The sequence below is a fragment of the Mustela nivalis genome (genome assembly GCF_964662115.1).
Source record: "Mustela nivalis genome assembly, chromosome: 3".
Classification (NCBI taxonomy): Eukaryota; Metazoa; Chordata; class Mammalia; order Carnivora; family Mustelidae; genus Mustela; species Mustela nivalis.
In genome coordinates, this window is record NC_139022.1 from 63,213,133 (window position 1) to 63,235,945 (window position 22,813).

At 38.0% G+C, this 22,813-nt stretch overlaps 1 protein-coding gene across 15 annotated transcripts in view; it reads left to right on the plus strand.

The window, feature by feature from the left end:
* Nucleotides 1–22,813, plus strand: part of MCTP1 (multiple C2 and transmembrane domain containing 1) — a gene marked incomplete at its 3' end in the record, with an annotated part of 521,765 nt that overhangs the window by 215,509 nt on the left and 283,443 nt on the right. For all 15 annotated transcript variants that reach the window (XM_082723856.1, XM_082723868.1, XM_082723870.1 and 12 more), the window contains exon 2: nt 15,610–15,724. In XM_082723856.1, coding sequence (XP_082579982.1) covers nt 15,610–15,724 — 115 coding nt within the window. The remainder of the gene's footprint in view (nt 1–15,609; nt 15,725–22,813) is intronic.

Genomic DNA, 22,813 nt, shown 5'->3' on the forward strand with positions numbered 1-22,813 from the left:
GCCTTTCTCTATGACAGACTATGTGCCAAGTAAATAAAATTAATAGTCCTGTGGTAACATTTCAGAATTTGAAATCTCACAATCAAGTGTAAAAGCATATTGCAAAAGAAATAGAAATGTATTTTTTATTTCTTGACTTTTTTTTTTTATACCTCTGCTCATGGCTCTCTCACCCACTATAAGAATATTTGTGAATACACTCTCCTCCCAAAATTGTGCTCAGATGAGAGCATTTCTATTCATGGATAAAGGATTCTGAAAATCTGTGAAAATTGAGAAATGTCCATATTTATCCCTGACAAATGACTTTCTACAACTGTTCAGACTTTTCTCCTTTAAAGTGCTTTCTTTGTGAATGTGCCTTAAGTCTCAACTAGATATTAATCTCTTTTTCATACCATTTAGTTTATGTTCTTATCTGTTATCAGACTGTCTTCTGAAGAGCACAAAGACAGGATACTGTTTCACAGAGATTATTTAACTTTCACAACAATTCTTTCAGGTAGGTGCTATTTTTATCCTAATTTTGTAAGGTGAGAACCTAAGCTATTGGATGATTCAGCAAAATTTGAAAGAAAAAAAGTCTAACTAGAATCTACTCTCTTTCCTGTTGATCAATTGAGCAGAAGATGTGAAAGTAATGTAGATAAAACTCCTCTTTCTACAAGTGAGGAATTGAGCATCAAAGAGGGTGGTTATTTGGCTGAGATAGTAAAGCTCGTTTTATGGAGGGATAGGAAGAAAACCCAAGTTTTGTGACTTCTAACCTAGTGTGTGGTCACTGTTACCATACTTCTTAGTTACCTGCAGTTGAAATGGTTATAAAACTCCTATTCCAAAATTACTTTGATTAGACATAACTAATATATGACTGTATCCTTTACACCTCATTCTGCTTTCTCATCTGTGAAATGTGGGAAGGAAAGGGAATGGTGAGGCAGGTTAGGTTAATTTATCACTGACATGCCTTCTGTGAAGTGTATCATTATACTTACTAAGCAAAAACCAAAGTAGAATGCTTGCTCCTTGCTAAAGACTAGGTTCTTTACACAAAAGAGTTATCTGTGTAAAAACTTTTTAAAACTTTAGAGTATTTTTAGATGTACAGAAAGGTTATGAACATAGAACAGGTGACTCCCATATATCCCCCACATAATTTCCCCTGCTGCTTGCATATTATGTTCATTTGTAGGGCCCACTTGTCCCAGTAGATGAACCAGTCTTGATACATTAATATTAACTAAAGTCCACACTTTATTCAGACCCTTAGTTTTCACCTAAGTCCCATTTTCTGTTCAAGGATCTCATCCAGGATACCACCTTTCCTTTGTAATGTTTTCGTGTCTCCTTAGACTCCTCATTGCTGTGAGCACTTTTCAGACTTTATTTTTGATGACCTTGATTGTTTTGGTCATACTGGTCAGATATTTTATAGAATATCCTTCAATTTGGGTTTGTCTGGTGTCTTTCTCATGGTTAAGCAGAGATTGTGTGTTTTGGGAAGAGAACAACAGAGGTAAAGTGCTTTCTCATCACAGAATACAAAAGGAACATGCTATCAACATGACTTCTCCCACATTAATCTTAACCTTGATCCTCTGGTTGAGGCTTTTCGGGTTCCTCCTTCCTCTCCTCTTTGGAAGCCACTCTATGCAGCCCACATTTAAGAGCTGGGGTGTTATGGTCAAACTCCTTGAGGAGCAGTATCTACATAAATGGTTTTGAATTCTTCTGCACCACAGATTTGTCTTTCTTTTTAAAAATATTTTATTTATTTATTTAACACAGAGCACAAGCTGGGGAAAGGGCAGAAGGAGAGGGAGAAGCAGATTCCCTGCTGGTCAGGAAGCTGGACTTGGGACTCGATCCCAGGACCTGGGGATCATAACCTGAGCCAAAGGCAGACACTTAACTGACTGAACCACCCAGGTGCCCCTCCAGACATTTATTTCTTTATTCATATTATTTACTCGAATCATTTGTTTATGTCAGTATGGAATCATGGATATTTATTTTATACTCCGTGCTATACTCCAGTACTATGTTATTTATTTTGTTGCTTGAAAACTCCCAGTAACTTCTTCTGCCAGGGTTTGCAAAGACGGAAAATAATGAAATAAAAGCACAGTATTCATGGAGGACCCCTTTTTGCCAGACTCCAGTGCAGCTCCATGCATGTGCTTTGGTCTTACCTATGAGGAATACCTTGCTATTTGCATAGCTGAGCATAGGAGATCCTGCTTCAACCACACTGGAGCACCTGCAGCCACGAGATGGTTTAAAATTGATAAAATATACGTGAGTTTCATCTTAAATGTAAATGGGAGTGGCACATGGATGTGCTTTACCTCATGTAAAGGCATTTATTGAATCAAAGCAAATTTATAGAACTCCATTCTTTGATTAATACTGTTAATCAAAGGGTAGGGAGGGAAGAAAACTATTATTTTTAAGTCTTGAATTGTTAGAATAATACTATACATTTGTAGAAAAATTTGAAAAATTTTGAAAAACAGGAAGAAAGTAAAATTGCTTTTCATCTCATTTCCTGCTGGAATAGCCCTGATTAACATGTCATATTCCCTTTCTCAATGCATAGATATATTTAACCTAATTAATATCATTCGGTATGCAGGTTTTTTGCCATAATTTCCACCTCACCACTTTTTTTTAATCAGTTGCCCATATGATTAAAAATGCTCCATAGGAATCATTTTAAATGACTCCATGAACAGAAGAAACAGGAATCTGAGAGCAGGCAGGAAGTCATGGAGGTTGGCCTGTGCAGTCGATGAGACATAGACTGGAGTGGTGGAAAAGGTTGACCAAAGAAACGTTTTTTAGAGGTAATGGGTAGGATTGCATGGTTGCCCCTTGGGGGCCCAGGAGTAATAGGTGTAGGTTGTTTTTTTATTTTTTAAAGATTTTATTTATTTATTTGACAGAGATCACAAGTAGGCAGAGAGGCAGGCAGAGAGAGAGAGGGGGAAGCAGGCTCCCTGCTGATCAGAGAGCCTGATGCGGGGCTCGATCCCAGGACCCTGGTATCACGACCTGAGCCGAAAGCAGAGGCTTTAACCCACTGAGCCACCCAGGTGCCCCAGGTATAGGTTTTTTAATTTAGGTGGCTAGGCATTTCATAACGATGTCTCAAACCCACCTCCAGAGCAAAAGGGAAAAGAAGTAGATTGGAGGAGAAGAGGACTTCTCATTTTTTTGCCATGAAACACTTTGTCTAATTTTTCCATGGTAGCATTTAAGCTTTACATGCAAAACTGTTCCAATGGTAGTCTTGGAAAACAAAGACTATAATCGAACATTGATGTTCTCCATAGCATTAATTCTGTGCTGGGCATCCAGTAGGAGATTAAAAAAAAAAAAAAAAAGTGAGGGAGGAAGAGAGATGGGGAGGGAAGGGATGAGTGAAGAAGGGAAATGCTGAGTGAGGATGAGATCAACTTTGGGTGTTTGGGTCACTGTGTGGCAGGAGATTAATCACTAAAATGTGTTCATTTCCCATTCAGAGAAACCCCATCTCCTTTCTTTTCTCCCAAGAAAACCAAGTGTTGAAATAGAGAAAATAGAGTTTATGTTGCCTAGAGCGTTTTATTTTTCTTTGGGAAGATTCCTGTATAATTTTACCACAAGGATTGATAGGCTCTTCTCACAAAATCAACACCTGATAGAAGCACTAAAATATTACTCATTCTTTGTTGTCTTATGGAGTTAACTTTGAGGGAAATAATAAGAGTTCTCAAAAAGAAACCCAAATAAAAAATGTTTGTGCTCCAGAGAAAAAAATGTAAAAACTGAAGGATTGTCCCAAAAGAGGTAGAGAAATGCTTTTAAGTCTATAAGAAGTTTTGTTCATCATAAAAGCTACGTGGCTCTGGGTCCCTGCACTGCCAGTTTTATAGATGTGAGCACATAGAAACACTACAAGTATTTTCCCAAATGTTTAGCATCAAGCATAACATCTGTTACACAAGCTTCTGTCTCTCAGTTTGTTGGAATCTCAGAAATTCAAATCCTCTGAAACAAAATGTTTTCCTTGCACATATTGCTCAAATTTTGGAAGTCATAGAGCTGGTCTAATTTATTAAAATACTTATTGGCAAAAGCATTCATTACAAGGAAGATTAAAAATCAATAAATAAATAGTTTATTGTGCATGATGCCTTTTTCTGACAAATTTTTTCTTCCTGGAGATGGTTTCTTTGCTGGTAGCTCCACATTTTGTTGCAGGTTGATTTTCTCTGGTGAAGAAAGAGTGTGCTTGGGAACTCACCAAAAGATGAAAGTTTGGGAGGGTTAAACACATAAAATCTATCATGCTCTCAGGTCTAACAAATATTTTGGTGAAATAATGAAGATAACAGTCATCAAGTAATATAATAGCACTGAAAGCAGAAGAGTCACTGTAAGCCTAATGTACTTGCCTTTTTTTTTTTTTTTAAGATTTTATTTATTTATTTGAGAGAAAGAGAAAACACGAGTAAGGGTGGGACTGAGGGAGAAGCAGACTCCCCACTGAGTGGGGAGCCCAACAAGGGGCTCCACCCCAGAACCCAGGGATCATGACCTAAGCTGAAGGCAGACACTTAACAGACTGAGCCACCCAGGCACCCTTAGGCACGACATACTTTGTAATCTCTGATTAGCCATCAATGAACACCAGCAGCGGTGTATACACAATATATATAATAATTTTTAAAAGGCAGAACAACCCTACTTTACTTTTGTAAATTACTTGATTCTAGACAAACACTGAAAATTGCATTATTTCTTTTACTTTTCACAAGCTTTTTTTTTTCTTTTTAAAGAAGAAAATAAGGTCCCTGGAGGTCCAAACAGTTCTCCTCTGCCTCATAGCAGAGTTAATAGTATAATTGGGCCTTGTGTACGGGTCTTTGTGTTTTTGACTCCTGTATTCTTCCCTCCATTTTAGAATAGCTCTCCTCAACTCCTGCCCCTTCTAGTTAAATAATTTCTTACACTTAACAAGGTGCTTTTACATATTTTATCCCACCATCAAAACAGCCCTTTGTAAGGTATATATTGCTCCATGTTAAAGAGAAAACAAAGGTGCAGAGGGGATAAGTAAGGGAAATAGTTGACCTCACACCTGCCCCTCATCATCAGAATCTGTGTCTGGTTAGCGGGAAGGCTGGTTCCAAGGTCTGATTCCAAAAAGGAGTGGTCTGTGTATGTAAAGATTGAGAAAAGAGAATTTCATCTGCTTTCCTCTGGCTGAAGTTATTTTATATGCTGTAGGCGTGGGCGGGAAAAGTTATCTGCGGTAATGAAGTGATGCTCCACAAAAGTCAATTTAGCAGACAAGTCAAGGGTGAGTAATCAGTGTTGTGGGAGTCCCAGAAGAGACATTCTGGAGTACTGGATTTTGTACTGTTTTCAGCAGCAGTTAAATATTGCCATTTAGTGGGCCCGAGTATTTATAGGCCCATGTCGTTTGGTTTGGGCTACTGCAAAATCAAAATCCCAGAATTCAACCTAGGGTGTAGTCGGTTCTAGAACCAACTGCCATAAAACTTTGATGTGACCAGATAGATGATCAGCAGAAAGAAGCTTAGTGTGTCTTTCTAGTTAATCCGTGGCTAACTTGTTAAGTACTGTAACACGCGTCCTTCTTCCTCTGAGACGGTTTTGTTAATGCCTGGTTTTGCCTGTAATTATTAAGAGCACTCAATTTGACTCTCAATTTGTATGATAAATTATATGATTACCTTAACCGTAAGGCTTTCTCTCAGTTCTTGCTACAAATATTAATAAAAACCTGATGTTATCCTCACTTTGTAATTGCAGAGCCTTGACCTTATTTGACCTGTGGCTGGGAGCCTAGCTAACATCTTAGGGGCATCTGTATGTGAACATCAGTGAACACTGCACAGTACGGGGGAAGAGGAAGTCGAGGCATGGAGCGATTTCCGTCTATCTGCAGCCTCTCTGTGCAGCTTACGTTCTCCTATATTACTGCATTCTGAGTGTTCATGGTTTTCCCGTGCTACCTGACTGCTTTCTCATTTCTGTGCTTCTTTCGCTCATTCTTGTTGCTCTTTTCTTTTCTTGCTCTATTGTGTTGTAAGAGTTAAAGGTTTCCTTCACCTGTCTCATACAAAGCCAAGGAAGGTAAGAAGGTGATCAGAGACCACAGCCATCCAAGAACGCAGAGCCCAGAGCAGCTCCCACTCAAGTCCCAGAGCCAGTCCAGGGTTTCAACAGTAATAACTCGTAGATACTTATTCTCCTTTTTTAAAAAAAATTTTAATTTAAATTTAATTAGCCAACATAGAGTACATTATTAGTTTCAAGTGTATTGTTCAATAATTTACCAGTTACATGTAACAAACACCCAGTGCTCATCATGCCACGTGATCTATAACATCACATCACTCCCTGCCCAGCTGTTGTCATACTTTGGTTAGTTGGTTATACACCCTGCTACAAGGTGGCATTCTACTTTCTACTGCACGTACTTTTCCCACCCCATACTTCTGCTTAGTTATAGCACCCCTTTCTTGGTTTGGGACTATACATGGACCATCATGGCCTTTCCAGTCTCCCTGTCATGACCCTTTGGCTTCAGCAGCCACTTTTAATTTTCTCTTCTCTTTGAACTTGATATACCTTTGACTCTTGATACACCTTTTGCCTAATAACACCTATGTTAATAACTACCTATCATGACTAGCCTGGCACTGTCTACCCTTAGCTCAGAGAACCAGCTACAGATCTCATCAGCTAGGAACAAGAGGCAAGGAAGTTAAGTTCACATCTAGCACGGGCCTCTCTTTCAGGGCAGGCTGGGGATTAGTCAGACATACATTGCGACTGACATACCTAGTGGGGCATGCCCATTGGGGGCCATGGATTTTCCCCATTCTGTGTGGTTTCAGTTTCTGGAGTCATTTACTCAGTTGACCTCCAGCTAATCATAATGTTGCCATGGTAGATGAATCAGGGAGCTTCACTGAACTGAGAATACTTCTGTGGTTTTTGAGTTCTGTTTTTGAGAATTCAGTTTAAAAAATTTTTGGTATGATGGAGATTTCCACTGCACAAATATCTTCAGTGTCATAGAAACTAGGAGAGATGACTAAGTAGAAATTGGTAATGACTAAGTAGAAATCCTCAATGATGCCTCTTGATATCCTTGACAGGGTTGTTAAATTTGCAAAGTTAAAAATGTGAAAGCTTTCATGAAGTTCTAACTTTAAGTGGGTTCTGTTGAGAGACAAAGTTAAAGCTGCACTGAGCATGGCCTGAGTGTATGAACCACCTACTGAAAAACTGAGCCAACCTGCAATCCACAGCACATGGCAGTTCTAGGAGCATTCAAGAAAATCTAGAATGCAGATGTTTTTCTTCCTCCCTGTATGTACACTGCTACAATACTTTACTTCCTGTTGATGGTAATGATCAACCAACTCAGCTAACAGAGTAACCCCATTTTTTTGTCTATAATGAAAAATCTCAAAAAAGCAAGGTGGTACTCTCAACTTTCATTCCATCAGCATCCTTATATCTTCTGGTGGAAGCTTTCTTCACCTGGATAAAAAAGCCTCTCAAACAGCAGAGCTTGAAGTAACATGAACCCTCAGATTGATTCCCTCAATGTGTTTCATAATTGTTTCATGTTTTGAAAGTCTGGAAATTCTTTGTATATGAACCTTTTCAAAGACTTGCTTTTATAATTAGCACAATGGGCCAGGCTAGGCTGCATATTGAAATTATCTGAGGACCTGTTAGAGAAAATACTGCTGCCTGGATTCTACCTGAGAGTTGCTGGGTGCTCAGCCAAAGCCCTCAAGGTTGAAAACCAATTATATGTTTAAAGGAAGGAAAGAAATGTTGGTAAATTTGACATCACCATTGAAGGTGGCTGCCCTGCTTCAAGCAAGCCAAGAACATGGAGGAAGGACTTCTGCAAAAATAGTGGCTGGGTGGAGTAGAAGATGTGGGTGCTCTAGACAAAATCCTTCCAAATACTTACTTTCAAATTCTCGGAGACCCTCTCTTCCACATTCTTTTTGACTTTCCCATAAGTGACCTGATAAGGTTCTGACTTTCACTCAGAATTTACAACTTCAAACATGGCATCTGTGTTTTGGCTTCCTCAGTCCCAAAACTTTGAGTATCGTCACAGAGACTTTCCCAATCATCTGTGGTTAGAACTCAGAATTTCAGACTCTGAGCGAGGCATTTATTTTACACTCCCACTGAAGGAGCAAAAGGATTCCCTCTTCTCCATACTCCTACCAGTTTGTTATCTTTTATTTTATTTAATAATAGCCATCCTAAAAGGCATAATGTAAAATTTCATTGTGGTTTTGATTATCTTTTCCTGATAGTGATGCTGAGCACCTTTTCAAATATCTGTTGACCATTTGTATGTCTTCCTTGGAGAAATGTCCATTCAGGTCTTTGCCCAATTTTTAGTCAGTTTGTGTGTTTTTTTGCTATTGAGTTGTATGAGTTCTTCATATACTCTGGATAATAATCCTTTACTGGGTATATGATTTATAAATATTTTTCTTATTTCATAGGTTGTCTTCATTTTTCTGATTGCTTCTTTTGCTCTGCAGTAGCTTTTTAATTAGATGTAGGCCTACTGGTCTATTTCTGCTTTTGTTGCCTGTGGTTTTGGTGTCATATCCAAAAATTCATTGCCAAGACCAATACTGAGGAAATTTTTCCCATGTTTTTTTCTGGGAATTTTAAAATTTCAGGTCTTGTAGTTAAGTCTTTACTCCATTTTGAGCTGATTTTCATATGTGGTGTAAGGTAAGGATTAATTTCATTCTTTTGCATGTGGATATCTGGTTTTAAAAACACCATGTACTGAAGAGGCTATCCTTGCCCAGTTTGTGTTCTTGGTGCCTTTACAGAAGATTAGCTGACCTTGGGATTCTTCTCTGATGTATGAGTTTCTTTCTGGGCCTTTTCTTTTGTTCCATTGGTTCATGTATCTCTTTTCATGCCAGTACCATACTGTTTTGATCACTGTAGCTTTGTAGTAAAGCTTGAAATCAGGAAATGTCTTGCCTCCAGATTTGTTCTTTCTCAAGATTGTGTTGGTAATTTGGGGTCTTTTGTGGTTCCATATGACCCAGCAATCACACTTCTGGAAATTTGTGCAAAGGAATTTAAGTCAAGATTGTGAAGAGTTACCTGCATTCTTAAGTTTATTGTAGCATAGACAAAATATGGAAACGACCTAAATGCCCATTGATAGATGAATGGATAAAGGAAATTTATTGTTTGTATATAGTAGAATAACATTCCATCTTAAAAAAAAAAGGGGGGGGGGGTGCCTGGGTGGCTCAGTGGGTTAAAACCTCTGCCTTTGGCTCAGGTCATGGTCCCAGGGTCCTGGGATTGAGCCCTACGTCGGGCTCTCTGCTCCACTGGGAGCCTGCTTCCTCCTCCTCCTCTCTCTCTCTCTCTACCTGCCTCTTTGCCTACTTGTGATCTCTCTCTGTCTAATAATAATAATAATAATAATAATACCACACTTTTTAAAAAAAGGAAAATCTTCCATTTGTGACAACACAAATAGCCGTGGAGAACATTATGCTGAGTGAAATAAGCCAAACATAGAAAGACAAATACTGTGTGATTTCACTTACATATAGAATCTAAAATAGTCAAACTTACAGAAGCAGAGAATGGTGATTTCCAGGGGCAGAGGAGAGGGGAAAGTGGGGAGGTAGTGGTGAAAGGATACAAAGTTTCAGTTATGCAGGATCAATAAATTTTGGAGATCTGCTATATAGCATAATGCCTTTGGCTAACAATACTATATCATATATTTAAAATTCTCTGAGAGTGGATCTCTTATTAAGTGTTCTTACCACAAACAAACAAAAAAAAATGATAATAAGAATAAAGGAGGTGGGAGGAAACTTTGGGAGGTGCTGGATATGCTAGAGGTCTTGATGGTGGTGATGGTTACACAGATGTATACTTACCCCAAACTCATCAAATTGTATATTAAGTGTGCATAGCTTTTTACACATTAATCATACCTCAATAAAGTAGTTTACGCATAGCAACTAAGTGTGGAGCATGACAGTTTAGGGAGGAGAAGGATCCATTTGAAGTTCTCATAATAGTCACTAAATAAATATTAAATTTGAAAATAAAAAGGTGTTTAAAATGACAAAGTTTGTTTTAGAGATGTATATATACCTAACACTTGAAATATACCTTTCCTAATACATGTTAACATTTGGGGACTCAATAAACATGTTTAGGAAAATACTCTATAATAAAAAAATTATATTTCTAGTATCTGTACTCAGCCTGCCAGTTTTCTTCTTGGAACCACTTCATTGAGCCTGAGGAGAGATGACTTTCTAGGTCTTCCTAAGTTCTTGACATTCTTCTTTTAGAGAGTTGGAGGTGTTGGAATTTTCCACTGTGGTGGCTTGGAGCTTGCTTCTCCTCTCACACTTTTGGCACCACTGTTCTCCCAGGCCCTCAGCTTAGACCTTCCGTGTGACTGACTCATCCATCCATTTCCCTATCTCCCACATCTTGTCAGTTGACAAATTTAGTTGATTGAATCTCTTCAATATCTCAAATTCACTTTTTATTTCCAGTACCACTGACCAGATCAGACCCTTGTGACTTAAACTCAAGTATTATAAAACCTTTTAAATATCTTCTATATCCACAAGATTTCTCTTCTGTCTTCTATCCTACAGAAAGAAAAGGCCTGTTTTTTTTTTTGTTTGTTTGTTTTGTTTTTTAATTTCTGTAATCTAAGCACTTAGGCCAGAGCAGGTAGACAAGAAATATTTGTTAAACAAGGCCTGGTTTTACTGCTTCTCTCTTCAAAACCTGGGATGGTTTCAACCATGGATTGAAACTCTCCTCAGCCTGGTGTCACTGCATGTGAGTCTTCCTTTCCACCTCACACTTCCTTTCTCACACTATCCACTGATGCCCCCTCTGGTGACTACTCACCAATGTGCTCCTGCTGATTTTTCCATCCTCTCTTCTTCCCAATCTTCACTTGTCAAAGTCCTACCCGTATTTTCACACTCTGATCCATTAACCTCTCTCTGAAGCCACCTCAGATTCTTCTCACATAATAACTGGTCTTTCTTTCCTCCTCTCCCAATGACTTAATTACTCCATTGTGGCAGTCTGTCTTTAATTAAAGGTCTTGACTGGACAGGGTTTGATTATAAGTGCCAATTTTGACTAATTGGTAATGGCAGCCTATAGCACTATATATTAGAAAAATATTCTGAGGGTATACTTAAGTTCCTCATGACAGAAAGTGCCAAAACAGACCAGATGCCATCCCTGAGTACAGAAAAAGAGAGGAAACAATGGGGCACCTGGTTGGCTCAGTGGGTTAAGCCTCTGCCTTTGGCTTAGGTCATGGTCACAGGGTCCTGGGATCAAGCCCCACATACGGCTCCCTGCTCAGCAGGGAGCCTGCTTCTCCCTCTCTGCCTGCTGCTCTGCCTACTTGTGATCTCTGTCTGTCTAATAAATAAGTAAAATTTAAGAAAAAAAAAAGAACGAAAGAAAAAGAGAAGAAACAAACTGCATATGAAACCCAACTTTGTTATTTACCTCCATGTCTGTGTCTACTCAGCTAGATCATGTGTCCTTCAAGACATCTTTCTATTTTCATTGCCTCTGTCAAAAATTTGTGTCCAATTTGATTCTTTAACACTCTATTCCCTGATTTTAAAAATTTGCAATATAGAATGGCAAATATGACATTTGAGATAGAATGTGATAATGGACAAGAAAGATATAAGTGCTAATGAAATGACCCCTGAAGACTGGGAAGGAAGACATGAGAACAAGAGGGGGAGGGCAGGTATTTATGCAGAGGAAATGAAATCATTATCTTGGAGAGACATCTACATTCCCAACTTCATTACAGCATTATTCACAATAGCCAGGATACAGAAACAAATTAAATGTTTGTCATTGGATGAATGGATAAAGGAAATGTCACACACACACACATAAACACACACACACACGCACACACTCACACACACACTCACAGAAAAACATTTTTCAGGCTTTAAAAAGCCAGTAAATATAAGTCCGGTGAAGCTATCTCTTAACTGGGAGTTAAATTCTAAAACCATGAAAATGAAAAACCTAATATAGTTAAAATTACCTTTGAAAATTCCTTCCTTGCCATATAACATAATGTACATATTAAAATATTAACCAGGTACCTATAAATTATTAACTCTAAACTTCAAGAGGCACTGCATAGAACAATGAAAACTATCAAGTATGCAGCCAACTGAACATTCAAACTTTTCTGCCCTTAAAATACCTATCAAAATACTAGAGGAGGATGTAGAGTGAGTAGAAAATGTCTCTTTCCCTGTAGATTTTATTCCATTTCTTAAAAAGTGGTAAATATATCTACAGTAAATATTTACTCGTGGGCTCGTTTATTTCAAAATAATGTACATACAAGATTTAATGAAAGGTTTGGAACATACTTGGAGTTTAACAAATGTTTTCTGGATTTTAATTTAAATTTTGCTTATTAGACGCACATTCAAACTGTTTTTCAAAAAGTTGTTTAGAAGACCTCAGTTGGCTTCCTCTTGTAAGGGCCTATTTAGCCAGAGAGGCCCCACCTCGGTTGAACAGCCATTTTGTTGTCTATGCAGTAAAACTTAAATTGACCCTGCCCCCACCCCACCCAGGGGAACTTATTTAAAGCAAGTCCGGGAAACAAGTCCCAGCTAACAAAGCCCAAATATAAGGGTGGGTCAGGTCAGGTAGAGATATCCGCGGGAATACAGGGATGAGTCCGGTCAGGTGGAGACATCCAATCAGTAGGGCGGGCATACTGTCTCCCTAGCTACCAAGGAGTGTGGGCCCCGCCTTTTGGGGGCCTTTTGGGGGCCAGTTCTCACCAAGGTGATAGCCTAGTGCAAATGTCTACTATGGGGTGAATTGTAGTTCAATTGGCCACCTGTGTGTGACCCAGCATGATTGTGCAGCTTTCTCTGTGTATTGCAATCTCATTGGCCTCCTGTGTATGGCCAGGCTCAACCACATGGCCTTTGTTCTATAAAAGTTCTATAAAAAGTTAGTCTGTGAGGCAGGGAGGGTTCGTCCTCTCCGTAAGGGGCGGCCCCGCCCAGTCTGTTTGATGGTCGGTTTGATTCTTGATGCTTGGTGGGTCCCTAACATTGGGGACCCAACACTATCTTCCCAGGTTGGCATCTTCTCTGTGGTGCAGTGAACAGTTGTCACTCTTGCCATTTACACTAGTTATAAGACACCCTACCATAATTCTGGAAATGTATATTAAAGGGTTTTTGTCCTCCAAGCTTGAAAATTAGTAACATCCAGTGTTAACTAGGATGGGGAAATACATGTCTTGTATATTTACAATAGTAGTGTGAACTATATAAATTTTTTTGGAAAAATTCATCCTGTCAGTGAAATAAAAGAAGTCCTTACAGTGGCAAGTACCAAAACCAGTTCACATGTTCATCCACAGAGCAATAACTGAAGAAATTATGGTACCCTCACATGTGGAAAATGAGGTACCTTGAACGAAAAACTAGATAGGTCTGAATATATTGATTAACAAAGTGCCTGTGACATTTTTAAATTCAATAACTTGTGACATCATAGGCAAAATATTGGTACTCTCTCTTTTTTAAGATTTTATTTACTTGACAGATAGAGATCATAAGTAGGCAGAGAGGCAGTCAGAGAGAGAGCAGGGAAGCAGGCTTCCTGCTGAGCAAAGAGCCCCATGCGGGGCTCGATCCCAGGACCCTAGGATCATGACCTGAGCTTAAGGCAGAGGGTTAACCCACTGAGCCACCCAGGCGCCCCAAGTACTATATTTTTAAAAGACAATAACTGCAAACTGAAAGAAAAATAAACCTACAGGTATCAGTGTTTATACAAGCCCTTCAAAAGTATGGAAGGATATACCCTAAATTGTTAGAATTGGTAACGCCAAGGAGGTGGGGCGAGCCAGTGTTTGAGGGGAGAGTAAGACTATCATCTCACCTTTATTCCTCTCTTGTCTCAAGGCCAGATCCAAATGAGGGGTAATAGGACTTAAAAGAAGAAGACAATTGGGAGATGGAATGGAGGTGGAAATGGAGTGGATGGGATGTGGCAACTTTTCACCTGGTGGAGAGAGAAATGAGGAAGTCAAGTAGAACTCATTGATTTCTAGCTGGAGCCACTGCGGGCACTGTGCTTTCATACATAGGAACAGGGGTATCATGAAGAGAAGTGAAATCTTTTTTATTATTACCAGAGGAGAAATGAGGAGTTTGGGTTATCCGTCAAAGTTGTGCTGCTTCTTATTTTAAATGATAATTGCTCCTATAGGAAAGCTTCTTACTTGGTCTTGAAGCACGGGGGAAAAAACCTTGCTTTATAATTGTATTTCATATGAACTGTAGAAGAGCCAGACTGGCATCTATATTTTTACTTTATCCATGCATATTATTCCAAAACAAAAGAATATTTCTTTTTTTTTTTAAGATTTTATTTATTTATTTGACAGAGGGAAAGAGATCACAAGTAGGCAGAACAGCAGGCAGCGGGCGGGGGGGGGGGGCGGCGGGGAAGCAGGCTCCCTGCTGAGCAGAGAGCCCAATGCGGCCTGGATCCCAGGACCCTGGAATCATGACCTGAGCTGAAGGCAGAGGCTTAACCCACTGAGCTACCCATGTGCCCCAAGAATATTTCTTTTTGAATTGGAAGAAAAATTATAGGAATGTAAAATCATGTCAAATGTGTAAAGAAAAGTCAGTTTTCCTGTTGTATTCAAAGTGGCATTGAGTATAAAATATGACCTATACAATTTTTGCTGTTTCTTTTGTGTTGTTTTAGTATAGTTATTCTCCTTGCAAGTATTTATTTAACTTAATGCTTGTAAATTAATCGTATACTGTTACAAAGATATTCTATAGGGGCAGCCTTGCAAAAGTTTTTAGTTCTAGAAATAGCTTGTGCACTCTAATTCTACAGAAAGCAGCACTAGAAATTTAGCCCCACTGAGTATTTATTTCTTACAAATACTGTTGAAATGCTGGATACATTTATTTCTGTATAATTACATCATATTTTATGCTGGGATTGAAATAGTAGTGTGTAATCCATCAGTATGACCCTTTTGCATAGACAAATGAGTCAACACAGTTACCTGAATAAATCACTTTAATTTTCAGCTCACTTGTATGGAAATCAGCTGCTCTCGCATACCTTTATTCTCCATCCATTCATCACTGGTTGTATTTTTATTTCAGACACTATTCCTATGTATCTTCCTTAGTTGAATTATGTGGGGTTATCCATGGGGAATGTTTTTCATATTATATTTGTTATCTCGAATCTGAGTTAAAACAAGAATTCTTATAAGTGCCGTGTTTTTATTTTGACTCTAAAGAATTTCATGAATTTAAAAACTTTCAGAGAACTGGGTAATATGCAAGATGATTCATTTTATTGACTAATTCTTCCAGTTTGAGAGAAACTATATATGGTCCCCCACTGGAGGAAATAGGAAAGAGATAATAAATTTAATATTTTGTAATATTTCTTGTTTTTCAGAAAATAAATACTGCTGGAACCAGTAATGCAGATGTCCCCCTGGCTGATCCCGGAATGTACCAATTGGACATTACATTAAGAAGGGGTCAAAGTTTAGCTGCCCGAGATCGAGGAGGTAAGAACATTAGAACAACATCACCTGGAAAGTTTTTGGCAAATTTTGCTTTCCTTATGGTTGCTTAAGTTCAAAGAAAAAATCAACTTTAACATTATAATTTTTAGAAGGCTGGGTTCAACAATAAGGTTTGAAGCTTTATTTGTCTCCTGAGACCATGGAGGAAGAGGTTATGATACAAATTCAAAAGCTCTGAACTGGTCATGACCCAAACAGTATGGTCCCTACCAAACTGTTGACAAATCAGACTCCACCTTATCTATTACCAGTGATATAATTGGTTAGTAGATGAGGCACATACTTGGAACCCTATCAGAAGTAAATCATTTGGCAGTGCCTGAAATGCTTGCTGTATAGATTTGCCGGTTAAATCTGCTGAAATTGCAGAATCCAGAGCAAACATTTTGCCCAAACTTTGGAGGTTCCCACCAGCGATTTTCTGAGTGTGGGTTGGAACTGGCAGTGGTCTCACAGTAGGTCTTTGTAGGCCATGATGGAAGAAGAGACAAGGAAAATACTCTCTAGTTTCTGGACTCCAAATCTCAAGTCAGTCTCCTGGTGAACTAGCCTTGGGCTACGTTAGGGATTCCTAGAACCCACATTGGAGGCAGCCCCAGGGGTGGATCAGAGGTGGACTGTGGAGCAGCCTGTTCACAGCTCAAAATATTCGCTATTCAGGATGGGAAGGCCTGAGGGCCCTAAGGGCCCACAATTCCAATTCCAAAGGAAGATGAATTTGAGTGTAACTCCTCCAGGAAGGAAAGGAGGGAGCCCCTGAGCCTCTAACAGTTGTCAGACAACCTGAAAAGGGCTCCTGACCTCATGCAGTCTTGTTTTTCTGCTCCCACCCTATGTGACATCCACACTTCGGGTGCAGAAGGAACCAAATTAGGGCGACAGTTTAGAATTCTGTCTCTTGTTTCTACAAGAATAAAATGGAGAAAATAATTTAGTATAATAGTGGGTTTTTTTAAGACTAGAAGTTTTACAACTAATAGATTTAATTTTTGAATAAAAGCCAGTGAATGAAAGTGTCGAATGTCGAATTTTAACACATTTATTTTTCAAGAATAACCATCTGGTTAAGTAGCCGAAGACAAATTTTTATTGAATTGAACTGCATGTCTCAAAAACAGTTACAATTAGATTAGAGAAAGAAAATAATGATATTAACACAGTATTATTTTGTTGTATATATGTATACTACCTTTTTTAGTTTGAAGAGTATTCTTAATTACATTCTGTTGCATCATTTGATTTAAAACAGAATTAAATCAGCCATCAGGAGATCAAAATCTTAGTCCTAGATATGCCCTCCCAACAATGTTAAATATATATGCATATAATTATTTAATACATTGTTTGCAATTATAAAATACCTATCCATAGGAGAGGTGGTTAAATAAAATATGGTACATCCACATGATGAAATGTTACACAGCTATAAAATAAAGAATAAGGAAAATCTCTAGGAATTAATATGACAAGAGTTATAGGGGGTGCCTGGGTGGCTCAGTTAATTAAGTCTCTAACTCTTTATTCTGTCTCAGGTCATGATCTCAGTGTCGAGGGACTGAGCCTCTCATCAAGCTCCTTGCTCAGCATGGAGTCTGCTTGAGATGGTCTCTCCCCCTCTCCCTCAGCAACCCTCCAAAATAAATAAATAAATCTTTAAAAAGAAAAAAAAAAGAAAAGAGTCACAGGATATTATTAAGTGCCAAGGCAAAATACAAAAGATTATTGACAGTATGGAATGTAAGAAAGAAGGGAGTGTTATATCTGTCCATTTATTCAAAAAGAAATATTGGAAGTAAAATCCAGAAACTAATGACATTAATAACACACATAATGTAGGTAAGAACAGGTGTCAAGAATGAGAGATGGGAATGGGGTGAAAAGGAGGAAGAGATTTTTCTCTGAGTAAAACTTGTATAGTTCTAATCCTTTAATTATGGCAATATTTCAGAACCAACTAACTAAATAACTAATTAAATACCAATTAGAATGTAGGAGGAACCCAAAATTGATGGTAACTAAAACCATTCCTTAGAGGAATGAGGAATAAAACAACTAAGTGACCATGTAAAACAATATTTGAATTATACACCATAAAACTCAAAACAAAACAACAAAAAAAACCTCTATACATGATGTACTCTAGAGCATGACTATCAGTTGTGAAACTACTTAATCTGTATAATGGGACTGAACCAATTCATAAATATATTGTAGATGATGAGAGCCAGTTTCTCCACTGTTGGAGAAAGAAGTTACAAACGTAGAACAAGGAATAGTTTTGAGGCACTGAACTGGGTTTGTGGGTGGGGAAATGGAGAAGGAAAGGAAAATATCAGAGGCACCTAGGGGAATGTCTGGTGGCCTCGTGAATGAGGGAGCACAAAAGAACTATTGAGATTAAAGAGTCATAGTACCTGGGAGCCATGTGGCTTTTGGAAAAAGGTGACTGTCAGCAGAAATATTTTTATAACTCTTGGAACTAGCATAAATTGTACTTTTATCATTTATTACATTGATGCCCTCACCTACTGCCCAGCAAAACCAAATGCCTATCCCCACTCTGTTCCATATCACCCTGGCATGGAATTAGTAGGATGGGAAATCACTTGACCTTCACTGCCATAGCTAGAAGTATTGTTTGAACTTCTCATCTCCAGAATCTTCCCTCATACATGATGGACATGGAGTTGAGCTTAGCAGTCAAAACTGGCCATTATTTTTCCATTTTTATAACCTTTTTTACAGAACAACAAAGATGACTTCTAGAAATGCTACTGCCTCTTGCTAAGTTTATCATGTCTGCTTTAAGCAACCGTATGAACTAGAAACACATGATCTTAAAGAGACTGATGCACATAATTTCAAAATCAAGCTTAACATTTTATTAGCTATGTGATTTGAAGTGTTATGTACAATCTCTCTGTTGCAATCATAAGGTTCCAGAGTTAGCAAATAAAAATACAGGGTGCCTCAGTAAATTTAAATTTTGGATCAACAACACATTACTTTTTTTTTTTTTTAAAGATTTTATTTATTTATTTGACAGAGATCTCAAGTAGGCAGAGAGGCAGGCAGAGAGAGAGAGAGAGAGAGAGAAGCAGGCTCCCTGCTGAGCAGAGAGCCCAATGTGGGGCTCGATCCCAGGACTCTGGGATCATGACCTGAGCTGAAGGCAGAGGCTTTAACCCACTGAGCCACCCAGGTGCCCCAACAACAACACATTACTTTTAGTATAACTACATCTCAGCTGATCCACAGTACAATGAATACAGATAATAATATTGTACTGTAACTATGTAATGTATTGCTACAATGACAACATGTGAGTTTATAAATTTATCAGAGTAACATGCCCAACTCCTCAAACTTACACAATATTACAACTCAACTTTATTTAATAAAAAAATAATTAAAAATTGTCAAATAAATAAATATATTTCATGTACTATTTAAGACATAATTTACTAAAATGTTATATATTGTTTATCTGAAATTTCAATTTAACTGAGTTCCTTATCTTATCTGGCAGCCCTGTGACAATCACAATGTCTGGTTATTATTAGAAAAAACACCATTTATATTTTAATTGGATTAGGTTTTGGGGGACCATATTATAATCTATCACATTTGAATGTAATGCCCTGACATGATTATTTGCATTGTTAGAAAAGTAAGAGCGATCTGTGTACTTATGTCCGGTGATAGCAATTGCCTTTTACAATTTGATTTCTTGTAATTTGTACAGTGGAAGATGTATTAATTTCCTAGGGTTGCTTTAACAAATTAGTGCAAACTTGGTGGCTTAAAACAACATAAATTTATTATCTCACAGCTCTGGAGACCAGGAGTCAAACAATCAAGGATGTGGTAGGGCAACACTTCCTCCAGATGGTCTTGGGAAAAGTTCTTCCTGGACTCCACTAGTTTCTCTTGAGCCCAGACATTCCTGGTGTGGCAGCATCACTCTGACCCTGTTTCCATCCTCACAGGGCATTTCCCTCTGTCTCTCCATACCTCCAGTCTCTACCCCTTTCTTTCATAAGGACAGTTGTTGGATTTAGTGTTTTTACCCTAAATCCAGGATGATCTTATCTCAAGATTCATACCGGCAGTACACCTACAAAGACCCTATTTCCAAATAAGGTCACATTCACAGGCACAGGGTTAGGACTTAGATGTATCTTGGGGAGAACCCAAGTCATTCCACTACAGAGGACAACTGATTCTCTTCAAATATTAGGAACAAATTTAAATAATCAAAGAAGTGATCCATGTCTTATGTCATTTAAAGAAGGTCTTGGGGGGCGCCTGGGTGGCTCAGTGGGTTAAAGTCTCTGCCTTCAACTCAGGTCATGATCCCAGAGTCTTGGGATCAAGCCCCGCATCAGGCTCTCTGCTCAGCAGGGAGCCTGCTTCCTCCTCTCTGCCTGCTTCTCTGCCTACTTGTGATCTCTGTCTGTCAAGTAAATACGTAAAATCTTTAAAAAAAAAATTAAAGAAGGTCTTAGAAGTAAACTATGGTGTTTAACATTTGAATGAGAATTAGATGGTCGGCAGGGGGAAAAAAAGTGATCTATGTGAATTGTTTATTGTGACTCTATCTATAACCATGTTAGAAGTCCCTATGCTGAGTAGAGTTAGAGAATTCCAGTCACTCTACTCTTGAGTGTGATGTGTCACCGCCAAAGGAAACCTTCCGAGTGCTCGGAGAACAATGTTTCCAGGCTGGAGTAAGAATTCTAGAAACCTGGGGATGGGAAAGATCTAGAAGGTTTTCCCCTGCAAGCTTCACTTGCCTCGCAGTTTAGTGAAACCTCCCTAACTGAGACCTTGTATCAGTAACAGCAGTTAACAGACAGCCAGTTCTGAGGAAATGATTGGAAAGCATTTTTTTTTTCCAAAATAAATTCAATTTTACAAAACTGAAACACATTTTGTATTCTAAGTATAAACAAGCCCTTTTCAAGTTGGAGGACCTGCCAGCAATTTTGTCATTAGATGTAATTTATGAGAAGTTTTCAAGAGAGTTAGTTTCTGAGTGTGAATTATACCTCAGGGACAATATTTGGTGTTTACATATATTTCCTCTCATCTTCACAGGATTTGGCTATAAGGGCAGCCGCCACCCCAACACATTCACCCACCTTTTGGTGTTCAGGATTCTCTGGTTTTGGCCCTTAGGAATTCCCTCTATGGTAGAATGGCCATACATTCTGGTTTTCTTGGGGACAGTGGGTTGTTTTTTTTTTAACTGTTAACTGACATAATTCTTAATAGTGGTTCATTTCCCTCTCAAAAGGGTACCCATTCTAGAGACATACTATATATACTGATGCTTCCTAGAAAAAATTTCTAGTCCATTAAAGTTGATCAGAAAATGAAGTGCTGTGAGCATCCCTTTTTTTTTCCCAGAATGCAATTTGTATCATCAGAAGAAGGCTTATCTCCCGAGCAGATTTTGAGATACTATTTTGGCAGCTCCTTCTTTAGATTTACAGTTTTAAGGAGCTATTTTGATCAAGAAAAGGTCTATCATGTTACCTTCTTGTGCTAAGATGGTGAATTGAATATGTTTTTAGTTGATTTTTTTTTTTTTGCATTTCTTACAAATGGTGGAATCAGGTATAGCTTGTTTTACCCAATACAGACACAATCATATATATACCTGTTAATTGTCATTCCTCTCACCAGTTTCCTACTGTTGGGGAATTTTTTAAAAATCACAGCAGCTCAGAGTTTTAATAACAGTTATTTTACATAGTCTATGGTCTGAAGTAAAGCTTTATATATACATACACAAGTACATATATACATACATATATATGTGCATATATACACACACACACACACATATAGATCAGTTAGCTTCTGCAGAACACATGTATTCTGTCCTGTTTTTCCTGTCTTATTTTCATAGGTGCAAAAAACATCATTCATTGACATGCAAAGATTCCCTTGCTACATGTTAATATAACTAAAGCCATACAATTACTGAACCCTGACAGTGAACTTCTACCTGAGATTTTGTAAATGACTCCAGGACTTCACCACCTTCCTAGAAAGATTTTAACACTGGTTGTTAACACTCCATTTATTCTGAGCCAGAGCGAAGAGTCTAGTAGCTCTTCCCCAGGTGGTCTGTAGCACTGTATACACCAGGCTGTTCCTTCCTTCAAAATTCCCATGGTTGGCCAAGAAGTGACATTCTTTACCAAATGAAAATCTGAAACTCTTTAAGCCACACAGCCACGACTGCACCCATCTCTGGAAAAGACTCTGAAGATAATGTTTCTGTACATGAAATACAGTCATATCACATGTAACTAAATAATATCTACTTTTAAATGTGCTATTTCTTATATTATTACGCCTACAGATTTACTTTGCTTAATTATATTTAGATAGGAAGAAGGACCAATTCTTATTGGTCTTTTTGCAAGTAACTGCATGTCACAAAAAGTAAAAGGACCCAGGAAAGGCAGTGTGTACAATATATGACGTTGTTCTCAGGAGTCTATCCACAAGGTCAATCAATATGCATCATATTTCCCTCAGAATCTGCAGAGACTTTGCCAATGGTGGGTTTTTTGGAAATCTGATTTGATTTTCTATAGATGAATTTGATTTAAAATAAACATAATTTAATTCAACATCTGTTAACAAAAGATGATTTTAAGCTTAAGTCATTTTAAAAATGGGTCTCTGAGTTCCATTTATTAGACATTGTCCTTAATTCACCAGAGGTTAATTAGCTTATATTCATAGTTTTCCATATTTAGACTTCTTATAAATTATGTTCCTTCTTGATATTAGAATAAAGGAAATTTAATGTGTTCCTGCATTTTGATGTATTGTGCCCATAGAGAAAAATATTCTCAGGAATTTAGTTTATAGTCCCTGAAATTGAATCATATGTAATAATCAAAATTATCCTTTCCACAAATTTTGAAATGTCAAATTGGCAAAACACCCTAATTAAGAATGAGTTAACATTTTTGGTACAACTGTTTGGTATTGCCAAAACTTACAAGGTTATAGACCCATTGAATAAGATTATTTAAAAAGAGGAAT